At 34.7% G+C, this 13,770-nt stretch overlaps 2 protein-coding genes across 2 annotated transcripts; one reads left to right on the forward strand and one right to left on the reverse strand.

Annotated features, from left to right (window-relative positions):
* The first annotated feature begins 94 nt into the window (after nucleotides 1-94).
* On the forward strand, nucleotides 95-5,217 carry LOC119632319 (sorting nexin lst-4). Its single transcript, XM_038025159.1, has 3 exons — nucleotides 95-981; nucleotides 2,628-3,280; nucleotides 4,586-5,217. Exons 1-3 carry the CDS (start codon nucleotides 271-273, stop codon nucleotides 4,875-4,877), a joined length of 1,656 nt encoding a protein of 551 aa, XP_037881087.1. The 5' UTR covers nucleotides 95-270; the 3' UTR covers nucleotides 4,878-5,217.
* A 460-nt stretch (nucleotides 5,218-5,677) lies between these two features.
* Nucleotides 5,678-9,628, reverse strand: LOC119632211 (transcription termination factor 2). The gene is made up of 5 exons (XM_038025017.1): nucleotides 9,332-9,628; nucleotides 8,154-9,259; nucleotides 7,572-7,872; nucleotides 6,661-7,514; nucleotides 5,678-6,599 (listed from the first exon to the last, which is right to left on the reverse strand). Exons 1-5 carry the CDS (start codon nucleotides 9,441-9,443, stop codon nucleotides 5,832-5,834), a joined length of 3,141 nt encoding a protein of 1,046 aa, XP_037880945.1. The 5' UTR covers nucleotides 9,444-9,628; the 3' UTR covers nucleotides 5,678-5,831.
* Nucleotides 9,629-13,770: the final 4,142 nt, after the last annotated feature.

The following is a 13,770-nucleotide window of genomic DNA, read 5'->3' on the forward strand; positions in this document are numbered from 1 at the left end:
TGCAATGGTTTTTTAATAAGTGAATAATTCAAAGTAATGCTGGGATGGGTAAAACACGTTTAATGATAAGTTTTGGCAACCCTCGTCGATAATGCCAGCAGTAAGGAATTATCATTAAGTTTTCATCTTAACTATTAATCATTTATTCAATAAAGTTTTGCTTTGTCTGATAATCGTATAAAGATTAAATATTACTGTGCAGATTTCTATGCAATTTTTTTTCTATTTAAGGCATTTATGGAATGATAAGGACATCAAAAGTTAATTTAAATGTCTTCTTTCGTGAGAGTTTTATATGAATTCGCTGGGGAGGCAGGTTCCACCGAAATCTCCATTTCGGTTGGAGAAATATTAACCGTTACCAGAACTGATGTAGGTGAAGGCTGGTGGGAAGGCAAAAATAGTCGCGGTGAAATAGGTCTCTTCCCAGCTGCCTACGTTGAGGTAATGTCCGCGGCGGACGTTAAACAACAGCAACAAAGAACGACGGTAGAAGCGCAGAGTACACCTAATCGATATGACCAAACGGCCGATGAATATAATGATGGCGATGAGTGGGAAGATGATTGGGACGAAGATAACGACACTTATTCAGAAATAGTTCCACATAACCCTTCAAATAATCAAGTGAACTCCGCCTTACATTCCACCAATGATTATGACAACAAGTATTTACCAACAATTCCTGGTGATGATACGTCCCAATCACTGGTTTTAAATGCAAATAACAATCCTACGACATTGAAAAAGTCCAGTATGTTTGGTAAGAGTTCCGATTCCTTTATTCTTGGAGTGGGCAACAAAGACAGAATACCAGATAATGAACTCGTATTAATCGTACCTTTGGACAATTTATACCAATGGCAACCAAGTCATCAACATTACACAGTTGTGGTTGCCAGCCCTAAAAAAGAATCAAAATTTAAAGGAATGAAAACTTTCATAGCCTACCAGTTAACTCCGAGCTTTAACAATATTTCCGTAAGTTAAGATTGTGAAAAAAAAGATAACCCCCGATTATATCAGTCATAAAAATCTATTCGCGCGCAAGAGGTTTCTTCTTGAAAATTTTTTGAAAATAGCTTAAATGAATTGAAGAATATAGAAGCAACTATAATGAGCGAGGGCCCACCCTTAGATACCCTATATCACTCTACAACTATTCATATAAAAACTTTTTAAAACTTTTAAGACGTTATATAGGAAGTGGTCGTAAAAGTGACCCGATCCGAATAGTATTTGAATACAAGAAAAAAAATGCACAGGAAAGCTTAAATCGATTCAGAACGTGATTCTGATTACGATTATTTAACATTCTCCAGTAGTTTACATCAATAACTTTTCAAGTATTATTTTGTACTAGTGCTTGAACTACGTATAAGAAACATAGCATGAAATTTTCTTACCTGAGAACGCTATGTGTCGATGGGAAGTATTTCTTGCAGTTGTCCATTTTTCCGCTTCTAGATTATTAGCATTAGCCAGCTTAATAAATGCGGCAGGGATCTGCGCATTATTTGTGACAAATTCCTTATGAAAAGTTGCCTCTTTCTTCGAGTCGAGATCCATGCAGTAGCATATTTATTTTTATTGCAGTTAAGCTTAAGATTGTCCATCTAGAAAACGCTTTCGCATGAAGCACTGTTCAATTACATCATCAATACGCAAATGGATATATAGCATCATTTAAAATATGTGAGTTTGTGCAACTTTGTAAGAAATAACAAGACCTTGTTCGCTGAATAAAGTACGTACTTGCAAAGTGTAAGCTCACCATGAAAAATATCTAGGAGAAATGTCGAAGATAATTTCGGAGGCAACAGTTTTGGATTAAAACAAAAAACAGTTTTTTTTTTTTTTTTTTTTTTTAAGTTGAATATTAATTTATTAATTAATAATACTACTTGTTAATGACAATTTCATTGTACTACAATAATCATTACTGTAATTAATAATTAATATGCCAGTAAGACTATAAAGTCTCTTTTGGCACTATCGTGGACAACAGTACAGGCGACATGTAAATACCATATCGATATCGTACATTATAAGAAATGAAGCCAAAACACATAGGTGTGGTTTATAGATTATAAAAGGCCTTTATGGCTATTTCAGATGCTAATAATCCCTTTGATATGGGATAGTAACGAGTTCCGTCGTTTTACAACGTTAATAAAGAACAGCCTTGATGATTATCATCCGTTCAGATTTCACGAACTGAATTTTCCCATGTAAATATCTTAGCGACCGAGAGGAAAAGCCGATTTCTAATGTTAAGATATGTCGGAAGATCGGAACGCTTGATAAAGACATAGCTAGCACACTTATTAATGATAACTTCCAGTTTTTTGGCTAGAAACATAATCTAACATCAGGTGCATATGCTCCGTACGATATGGGCGGCACTACAAGACATATAATTAATCTTAATCTGAGGAGCGCGATAGTTTTCCTAAAATATGTGTAATTAACATGTCCCTTCCCTACTCAAACGAGAGTTGAGTTTAAAAGCGAGGTACGTGATAGCCTTTAGGTGATATTGCAATGCCTTTAATTTTGTTTACGCTGTAAATCTTCATTTATACCCGGTTTATACCAAGATTTCATAGTAAATTTTTATTGTTTAGGTTTCACGTAGATACAAACATTTTGATTGGCTTCATGAGAGGTTGGTTGAGAAGTTTTGTTTGATTCCCATTCCACCACTGCCCGATAAGCAGATATCTGGTAGATATGAAGAACAATTTGTTGAACATCGTCGTGTTCAGCTACAAGAATTTGTCGATTGGGTTTGCCGTCATCCCGTTTTATCAAAATGCGAAGTTTGGTATCATTTTTTAACATGTACGGATGAAAAGATTTGGAAATCTGGAAAACGAAAAGCAGAACGTGACACATATGTGGGAATTACGTACTGTTGGGCTATATCGCCACCAGAAAAGCAGCTTTTGCAATCGTATGTGGACACACAAATGGACAGTTGTTCCCAGTTCATTCACGCAATGGATACAGCAATACGGAATTTATTATCCATATCGAACGATGTTGTAAAACGCTATCAAACACAAATTAAAAAGGAATATCAAAGAATAGGAGAAGGTTTATCTGATCTATCGCGAGCTCTTTTAATTGATGAGAAGCGTGCTCCGTCTAGGAATGGAAATGCATTATCAGAAAATGTAGCCAGAATCGGTGATATATTCAGCGGGATTGGTGTGCAATTTGGAGAGCAACCAAAATTAGATTGGATACCATTTTCTGATCGCTTGCATATATATAGGTAATCATATATATTAACTATACCAATTTTGTATTTCTTTTCTTTGATTGGTTGATTGCACCACCTCTATTTAATACAGTTACATAAATACCAAGTTTTTTCTTATGCAATAGTAGGTCGTTTCGTAATTCAGATTTCGCAAGGCTCATATAAAAATAAATGCAAGGTGTAAAAGATCGCTGCTATTGATTTTTTGCTTTTTCTTTTATACCCGCCAGATATTTGCAACATATGTAACAACGTCTTTCTGAGCCACTATAAATTGCGAATTGAATTGGTCTGTCTGTCTGGTTGTCGTCGGTGTGTTAAAATCCCGTTTATAACCTCAAAACTCTGTTTGGGAAAACAAATTTGTGTTGAATGTTTTTTATTATTCTACTTAGGTTACTTTCGAAGGCAAGCTAAATAGATGCATCAGTTTGCATAGAATTATCAAAAAAATGATTAATTTTACCCTTTTTTCTTTTTCGAAGTTATGGGTCTCAAATCGTAAAGTGTGCAATGGATAGTTTCAGATTGTATTTTAAGTCAACAAAATGTACGTACCAGTTCTTCAAATCAGCTAAGTCGAACCGATTGCGCAAAATTCTTCTACAACTGCGAAAAAATCGCGAAATCTAGGACAAATAGACAAACATGCCGAAAAGTATGATACAAAGTATATACAAGATATAATATGTGTGCGCTATGCTTTAAGATCGACGTATCGGGTAAATGAAAATTTAGTCCTTTTAATTTTTTTACTTTCTTCAGCATAGCGATGACGGGTATCAAAGATTCGATCACAACCGAATATAATTTCCTTACTTGCTTTCTTTAGGGTCAATTTCTTTAAGTCATTGAAACACTTTACATACCCATGTCCCAAACTAACTCCAAGCTGTTTTGATCTTTTCAATTTTTCATTTAATTCATTTAAGAACAATTTAAAAACAATTGATAGAAATATTATTTCTTCATTTCTTGCTTTCAATGGACAAATACATGAACGAAGATGAATATATCGTTTTTCAATTGCTTTTGTTTGCTAAACCAAATTATCATCTTAATGAAGATTAATATAACCAGAACTATGCGTATGGTCTCGTATCTCTTCCTTTAGATATATCCCCTGAAAGTTTCACTTCGATAAAAACGCATGCAGAAGCAGTTTTTTGTTTTTATTAGAATCTGTTTATGAAATATCGGATATAGTAAAAAGTATATTATCGCACAGGCTAATATTTTATACCTATATAACTAACTGTACAGTTTGGTTGAGAACACTAATGAAACGCATTTTGATTTAATTCTTTACACTTTTAGAGGCATCCTGAACAGCTTTCCCGACATTCTGACGACCCATAAAGGAGCCATGCAAAAGAAAAAAGATTGCGAACGTTTAGCGGCCGAACAAAAAATGAGCAATACGCAATTGGCTGAGGTGAATAGACGAGTGGATATCGTATCGTATGCCATTATTGCTGAAATTACGCACTTTCGATTCGAACGAGAAACACATTTGAAGCAAACATTGAAATTGTTAATTGAGGAACAAATCAAATTTTATTCGAGTATTGTCAGCAGGTTGGAAGACGCTTACAAGGAAATTGAATAAAGCGCACACAAGCAGTAACTGGAATTGCAATCATAAAATATTATCGTTTTCAGTCGAACATTCTAAATGTGTTATAAAATTATAAGAATTGGCATACGTTAGTGGCATACATACATACATAGGTGTTTATGTACAAATATTGATTTATATGTATATAAAGTTATGTGTACATTGTGCATTGTAAACTGCAATAATTATTGGACGGAAAGCTATATATGAGACAATTTTGAATAATGAAATCAATCGATGTTAATAATCAATATTTTAAAATGTCGAAAAATAAAGTACCACTTGGTTAATATTTGTGACAGCACAAATTTTTCGAACAGGGAAAGAAATATTTTGCGAACTGATTTTCTTTTAGTGGATAGAAATTTAGAAACTTTTAATTGCCGGTGTGCAAATTGAAATCCAAAGACCTACTGCAGAATGTAAGCCATTTTCTGTTTGATAAATAAAAAATAGGCCTTAAATTGAAATAATTGGAGGGCGAATAAAGCATGATTAATGCTTATATGAGTATATGTATGTGTGCGTAGACTAATAGATCGATAGTATATGCACGTATTTTGAACTTTGCATCTACGGTTAGGCAACTTTGACAACGACGGACACAACAGACAGATCGATCTGCTCAAAATCTAAGGTTATACGATTTTGCACATTTCTGATCCAGAGGTCTACCTCTTACGTATCTAATTGCATAATTAGGAAATCGTATGTATCATCATATTCATTATTCTTGAGTGAAAAATCCATAGAAAATGTTTGCTATTTCTTTTGTTAAACTTTCTGTTTATTTTTACGTAAGTCGTAATTAATTTCTTATCTGTTATTTGGGACAAGTTAACTAATTTGACGCTTCCACAAATTTAAGCATTTTACTTTTATTGAATAAGAAAACGCATTTCATAATAAGAATGCAATTATCATATGTACCATTAGTAGCGATATTTACATTCCAAATAGACCTTTAAGATCATCTAATGTTAATTTACTGCTCTGAGATGCCTTGGCACCTGTCAATATACTGTCGGCCATTGCCAGTTTGTGTTCTTGCAAAGCTTTGATACGTTCCTCCACCGTGTCTTTGCACATGAATTTATAAATTACGACATTTTTTTTCTGACCCACGCGATAAATGCGATCCTGCGCTTGTGCCTCTAGCTGTGGGTTCCAGTGCAAGTCGAACAACAGCAAGTGATTGGCACCAATCAAATTCAAACCTACACCACCTGCTGTAAGGGAAAGTAGTAAAATGCGTTTGTTAGATGATGGGTTATTGAATTCAGAGACAATATCCTGGCGATTCTTAACAGGTATTCGGCCATTTAAAGCGAGGATGGATATACCAGCTTGCGCAAGGTGAGTTCCTAGTATTTCCAAAACATTAGTCCACTGCGACACCACAATGGCCTTATCATTCGTCTTTAGTACATTAGCTTTTATTGTTTGAAGAACTTTTCTCATTTTCGACGATGGTCTTCTCAAGTCAAAAACAGGATTACTCCGTCGCAGTACTTTGGCAGAGGCTTTCGATATAACTTTTTCGTTGCCAAGCAAAGTGCTCTCATCACTGTTCGAACTATTGTCCGAAATTTCTTTAGGAGTCACATCCTTATCATCAATAACTAACTGATTCAATTGTTCTAACAGATCAAGTTCGGATTGCGTGGATTCGCTTGCTGAACCCATGTGTGGGACATCGTCATCTTCTAACATCTATAAAAAATGGTGAAATTAAAAGAGCTGTACTTTAAAAGTATGCAAAGAGAAAACTCACAGAATCTATTAAACCAGGATGACAACAAATTTGTCTTAGTCGTAAGAGTAAAACCAATATTTCATAAGATTTGATGTCTTCTTGGTTACGATGTAGTTTTGTGAATTTTTGATGCATTTTGTAGTAAGCATCGTTAGGATTTTTTGTTTGCATAAAAGTCGGACGAGAACTTTGCTCCCTATACAAGAGATCGGTGTTGCGCTCAGCTCTTTGATTTAAAAATTGGGCAAACAAATGGCGTGAGTAAACCATGATTTTCTGATATACATTCATCTCATCCTTATCCAATTCCACTTCAATTAGTTCAATATGTTTTTGAGGTAAATTACTAAGTTCGCCAAGCTCTTGTAATTGCGTTTTGGTGCGTCTTAACATCAAAGTGTTCATAATGGTGTTTAAGCGCTGTTGGCCACCTGCGCTTTTGTCGATCCATTTCCTCCAATGAGTTAATTCATCAAAAGGGGAGCAACGCATAAACTTTAGCAGGGAATAAATATCCATTTCCTTATTTTGTATAGGCGTACCTGTTAAAGCCCATCGATATGTTCCACGTAGGGCACATACTGCGACTGATGTTTGAGACTTGTGATTGCGGATAGTATGAGCCTCATCCAATATAATGCGCTTCCATTTAATACCAAACAAAGCACCTCCAACTTTATGTTCTCTACTTACAATGGTGTACGTAGTGATTATAATATCGTAGGTACGCAAATGTTTTGGTTTGTTATCACGTTTTTGGCCATGATGTACACAAGTTGTTAACTTGTGCCGCGAAACTTTAGTTTCTATTTCAAATTCCCATTGTCGTAATAAACTCGCCGGACATATAACCAAAGTTCCGCCTTGGTAGTCTAAAAGATTACTTTAAGTTACAAGTTTCTTTCTCCTGAAATTTCTAAAATACGTACAGTCTCTTCTTCCCTTTGAAGACCATTTAGGATTACTGTTTTCATCGCCACTGTCACTATCATCATCTCGGGGTTCGCTTTCGTCACCATTTTTACAAGCCAACACTAAAGATATCATTGTTAGGGTTTTGCCTAAGCCCATGTCGTCTGCTAAAATACCTCCTTTAGGTTTTTGTTTTTCGCGCCAATACATCCATGCTAAAGCGTGCTTTTGATGAGGCATTAATGTAATTCTTAAGCCTTTCGGATCATCGGCCAATACGTCCGCTGTCGGACAATTTCCCAAAGAATTGTGAAGAGCCTTAAAACAAAATATATTTTACAGACCAATTAAAAGGAGTTCTTACAAACTTCAAAAATAATTTAATAAATTACATGTGTGCTCTTTTGTGCACTTTTATCAATAAATACAAGTTTTTTTCAACTTCGTCAAAATCAAAAATAAACGAACTCTTATGATTTTCTGTTGATAATTTAAAGAAAGCAAGCATTTCTTCAGATATCCGTTCAAAATTATATAATCATTTTGAAACCTAAAAAGAACTACGTCCTCGGTTTACGTTCTTGTTTCACATTACTCACTTTCAAGCTCTCAATAGTCAACGTTTTTTGATTTTCGAATGTGGCCATGCCTATTTTGCCCGTGTGAATTGGCTGTATACTATTTACATCATTGGAGAGCTCATCCCAACCAGGAACTATTTTATTGAAACCTTCTTTTCGTTCTCCTTGTAGCGGCTGAGATGGAGGACTACTAAGCGGCTTATCTTCGATCCTCAAGGAATCCATATATTTCGTTTTGATAGCTATATCCGCGCATAAACTGTTAATTCTTAAAGATAACTGATTGCCTCCATCCGGTAAACTTTTAGCTATCCGCTCAAATAATTTTTCAGCATTGACTTTCTCACATTTCAATTCTTCCAGTTTTTTAATCTCTTTATTAAAATAATCCCGAGAAACATAATTCAGTGACTGTTGCTTTGGTATAGCTCCAGTTGAAGACATTTTTTTTATAATAGTTGGCAATTTTGGTTGTATAGTTTTCTTCTCAATACTGGAAGCGCAAGAGCTTTCTGATTTTCTCGCAATATCTTCAGTGGAACTTGATAAAACTATTGTCGTTTCGTTATTTTCTATAATTTCCAAGTCACTGTCCACCGTTAATGAAGCTGTTTGGTCTGCATCAGCTAAATTTTCACTACTGTTAGCATACTGGAAACTTTTCTGGAACATGGTGGAAGACAAATTATCCTTAATATCAGTCTCAAAATGGGAACTGTATCGCGGTAAATGTAATGGAGAATTCTGCGATTTTGCTGAGCCAGCATCTTCATCCTCTGCTTCACTGTCTTCAAATGGTCTTTCTTTTAATTTCTCCTTCGCCTGCGGTGTAGATTCTTGTTTGATCCCCGATTGATACGCAAATGGAATCGAGTCATCCGCGTCATCTTCCGTTTCATGATTGCTACTATTTGACCCATGCACAATTTCCTTCGAATACTCATATTCTATTTCACTTGACGCACTTGATGAACGTTCCACTTGCTTGATGCCTGTGATGCTTAATCTAGTGCTCGGAGAGAAGGCTCTGGCTTCTTCTGATTCGCTTTCTTCGGAATCAATAACATTATTTCGTTTTTTCAGACGAGTACGTGCTAAACGAACGCGTGACCCTCTGGAATCATCTATCAAAAAAGAGCACGTTATTATCGCTCAATTATTTAAAGAATTTATCTCCGTAAATTTTGGAAATGTACCTTCTGTGTCGGATTCCTTAATTGTTGAGTCTTGGCTTGAACCCGTAGACGATATGTCGTCCTCTGCCTCATCATCGCTATTTAAACACGTACTTTCATCAAAATGCGACATTTTAAAATATGTTTATTGTATCTGCAACGATGTACAATACTTTTTTTTTGAAGTTGTTGTATTTTAGAAATCAAAACGAGATAGATTTTTTCTCAAAAAATCTAAAACACCTTACTCATGAACCGTTTATCGAATATGAAAGAATGCTAGAATTATTCGACTTACGCGCTAAAAAAATGCCACAATTGGAAATCGATAAAATGAAGTACAAAGAAATATTCAGAGTTGCCAAATTTATTGTATATTCTAATTCTCAAGAAAAGAGGGATATTTATAAAACTTTTTGCTTTACTTTGTGTTCAGAATTTGAAGTTTCCTTTTAATATAATAAACTTTTTCAATTAAAATATAAGCGACGTCTGTTCAAAACAAAAAATTGACTTTTTATTTCTCTCGAAAAATATTTATTCATCAATATCGGCTTTGTTCCCTTCAAAGTAATCCCCTTTTTCCAGAAGAACTTTCAATATGTGCTTTTTGATACGACCTTGAGCCCTTTCAGCGAATCGGACTCTATTTCCTTACTCGTGGCAAAACTCCGCGCTTTCATGAGTTTTTTCAGTTTTGGGAATAGCAAAAAGTCGCAGGAGGCTAAGTGCAGTGAATACGGTGGCTGAGGCATCATTAAGATATTGGTGATATGGGAGCTGACGCATTATTATCGTGGTGCAATATCCACTGCTGGTTTTTTTCGTATTGTTTTAGGCAAACGGCGAATAGCTTCAACGTAATATTCCTCATTGGCAGTACAAACTTCTGACAAGAACTCACGCCATCCAACGCCATTGTAATCGAAGAAAACAGTGAGCAAAACTTTCATATTTGATTGAACATGGCGTGCTTTTTTCGGTTTTGACTCTTTTGGCCCGCCATTCTGGACATCAAAACCATATATACATTTTTCGTCATCAGTTACGACTCATTCGAGAACATCTGGGTCAAGATTGATGTCATTCAGGAGCTTCTGAGCTATGCTCATGCTACAGTTTTTTTGTTTAAATTATAGTACCACTCATTTCATGCCCAAAACTTCCGAAAAAGTTGTATGGCATGAGCCAACCGATATGCCGATATCTTGGGAATCTTCTCTAGTAGTGATTCGACGGTTCTCTACAACAATTTTCTTCGTTACTTCAATATTTCCATCGCCTGCTCACGTGCTGAGGAGTCCAGGGCGATCATCGTTATTAACATTTTTCCGTCCTTCTGTGACATGCTTGCATCACTTATAAATGCTTTTTTGTTTAAAGTGGACTTGTCAACTGGCATAGTTAACACTTTAAGTATGTTGGATCACTTAATTTTATTTTTTACATAAAATTTAATACAGATTTTATGGTCCATTTCTCGCCATAGCAAAAACTCGCTAAACATACCGAAACACTTCTAAACATTATAACTGGAGGACATTTGGACCAACGTGCCCAACAAAAAATACGATCAAACATTTTTGTTGTATTTGTAAATTCATCTGGTCAATGTCAAACGATGCCTCATATATCAGATAAACCGAAAACTCAAAACACCATTTTGTTTCACGAGAATAAATATCAAGTGTTATAATAATTGCACTTTACCTTACATTTTCCTTAACAGCCAACGCTCAACTACACTTAGTTCTAATTAGACTAATGACAGCAGTACTCTCACGCAACGTAAATTTTAAAATCCATATAATTATTTACATATCTTTTCTAAATTCTTCGTAAATTTTTAGGGGGTGAGTGAAGTATTAAATATGTGCGTCAACAGATAACTGCCTGACATTAACGTGCTTCATGTTGCTCTTTTGGTCCAAATAGTTATTCACTTGAGTCCTCCCCAATAAATTAATTTATCCGGTTGACGATTACACCGATTATGATAACAAGAGGTGAAAGCATCATATTATTGTTCCTTTTTTTTAAGGTTGGAGTTTTAGATTATAGCAATCTTATTTACGATCGTTGTTGTATAGAAATATTAAGTACGGTTATTGGAAAACATTAATACATTCGCTTTAATTTTCAAGACGCAATTTGAAAGCTGGCAAGTTCAGTTAATCTCGCTGTACTATAATATTCTGTACTTTCATTAACTTCTTTTTAAAACAAGAGCCTATACTTGAAGTTTGCATACAAATTTGTATTATTTTTAAATAAAATTTCAAATAGACGGAAGAAACAAAATTTGAATATCAAAAATGTGATATGTAATAGTATCCAAGTAATAAAAGATTTAAATACTTACTTTTCGTCTTTATAATACTTATTCAAATTGTAAGCTCAAAATAACGTTCCGTTCGCCAGATTAGAAAATCAACTAATTTCCCAACCTTTCCTGGTTCCTCTTCTTCCATATGCCTGAGCAACTTATATTTTATTTAAATTTTCTTTGACAGAGGCTGTCACATGGTATATGAGCCTGATCAATTTATATTTAAGTTAAACTTTTTTTCTCAACTCAGTAAATGGAAGGTAAGGGAAACTTAAAATTGTAAACACAAAATAAAGCAAAAAGTCTTATAAATATCCCATCTTTTCTTGAGAATACAAAAAATTTGGCAACACTGAATATCCCTTCGTACTTTATGTAATCGATTTCCAATTGTGGCATTTTTTTAGCGCGTAAGTCGAATAATTCTAGTATTATTTCATATTCGATAAACGTTTCATGAGTAAGGTATTTCAGATTTTTTGAGAAGAAGTTTAGCTCATTTTGAGTTTTAAAATATAATAACTTCAAAGTATATAGGTTTCTTCTGGGTTGAAGATAAGCCGTTAAATAGTTGTTGCCGCAGCAAGGAGAGCGAAGAAACGATTGCAATAAAATAGTTCCTGGTTAAGATGTGTTGTCCGATGTTGTAAATAGTACAAAGCCAATTCAGATGGGCAAGATAGGCATGGCCACGTTCGAAAATCAAAAAACGTTGACTATTGAGAGCTTGAAAGTGAGTAATGTAAAATAAAAACATTGTAGCATTATCGATTTATCGCCATCTACCCGTTCAATAATCATTTATGCTTAGATTTCACTTTCATATATTTCCACATAATGTAAACGTAGCTATAAACTACTTAAGATCTTTCCACATACTGCAAGTCAAGCTACGACCTAGTTAATATAAGGCAATCTAGTTATACCACATTTTACTTTAGTAATAGCCTAGTTTAATTCTACTATTTTGCATAAGTTAGCATAATAATTTATGATATAAATTACTGACCACAGTTCAGTTAAGTCAGATCTAAAGTCAGAAGTAAAGTATTCATAATAAAGAACAATTCAAACGAACCTTTTACTGTGTTTTCACTACAACGAGGACGTAGTTCCTTTTAGGTTTCAAAATGATTATATAATTTTGAATGGATATCTAAAGAAGTGCTTGGTTATTTTAAATTATCGACAGAAAATCCGACAGAAAAGAAATCTAAACTAAACAAGTGAAAACATGACACTGAATCAAGCGCCCCATATACAATAACTGCTGAAATCAGCATATTATAATTTTAAGCAAAAATAATTGTAAACAAACTTAGGTTAAAATTATAGTGTATAAGTACGGTAATTTTAATAAAAATTGAATTCAACATTGAGACTTCGCATCGAGCTTGCCTTGGCATTTAAGAAGTGTTCAAAAAAAATATGAATTGAATTTCATTTCATTTAACAGGGACACTCTTTTGCCAAATTTATTTTATGAAGAGTGGTAGTCTTGGCGAAAACTGCCGAGCAGCTTAGAGATTCACAGGGAATGTTTAAGTTCTCTTCACTGCTCTCACATTCTTTACATGGCGATCTTGCCCAACATGATCCTGTAAACTACGCAGTTATTTGCCATTTTTCCTTTTAACATCACAGTTAGCCCATTTTTTGATTCCACAAAACAGAATCACGATCCCGCCGCTAGTTTCGATTCTGACAATTTCTGATCAACATCTCTAGATCCTGCCAAACCCAACCTACATTAAAGCCAAATACAAAATATTGACAAGCGACCACGAACCAAATTTTCAGACAATGATCCCTCCCGAAGACAGCACTACAACAGAGCATGGAACATCTTCTTTCACCCGCTTCGGCTTCGAACACGCCCATCCACCATTTTTGGGCGACAATGTCGAAACTATTGATTATCAAGACGTAGTCATAGAACGCGTATATAGATATCAATTCTGTGCCAATGAAGCCAAAAACATTGGCCCCACCCAAAATTACACTTACGCGCCCAGACAAAACATTCGTACGTATAAACGCGAACTGTACGTACAGATAGGTTAATTTATTATTTAATGAAAATTAAATTAACAGCAAAATGCAAAAAAAAAGAAAGTTACAAAAAAAAAAA

The sequence above is a fragment of the Glossina fuscipes genome, unplaced genomic scaffold (genome assembly GCF_014805625.2).
Source record: "Glossina fuscipes isolate IAEA_lab_2018 unplaced genomic scaffold, Yale_Gfus_2 1, whole genome shotgun sequence".
Lineage (NCBI taxonomy): Eukaryota > Metazoa > Arthropoda > Insecta > Diptera > Glossinidae > Glossina > Glossina fuscipes.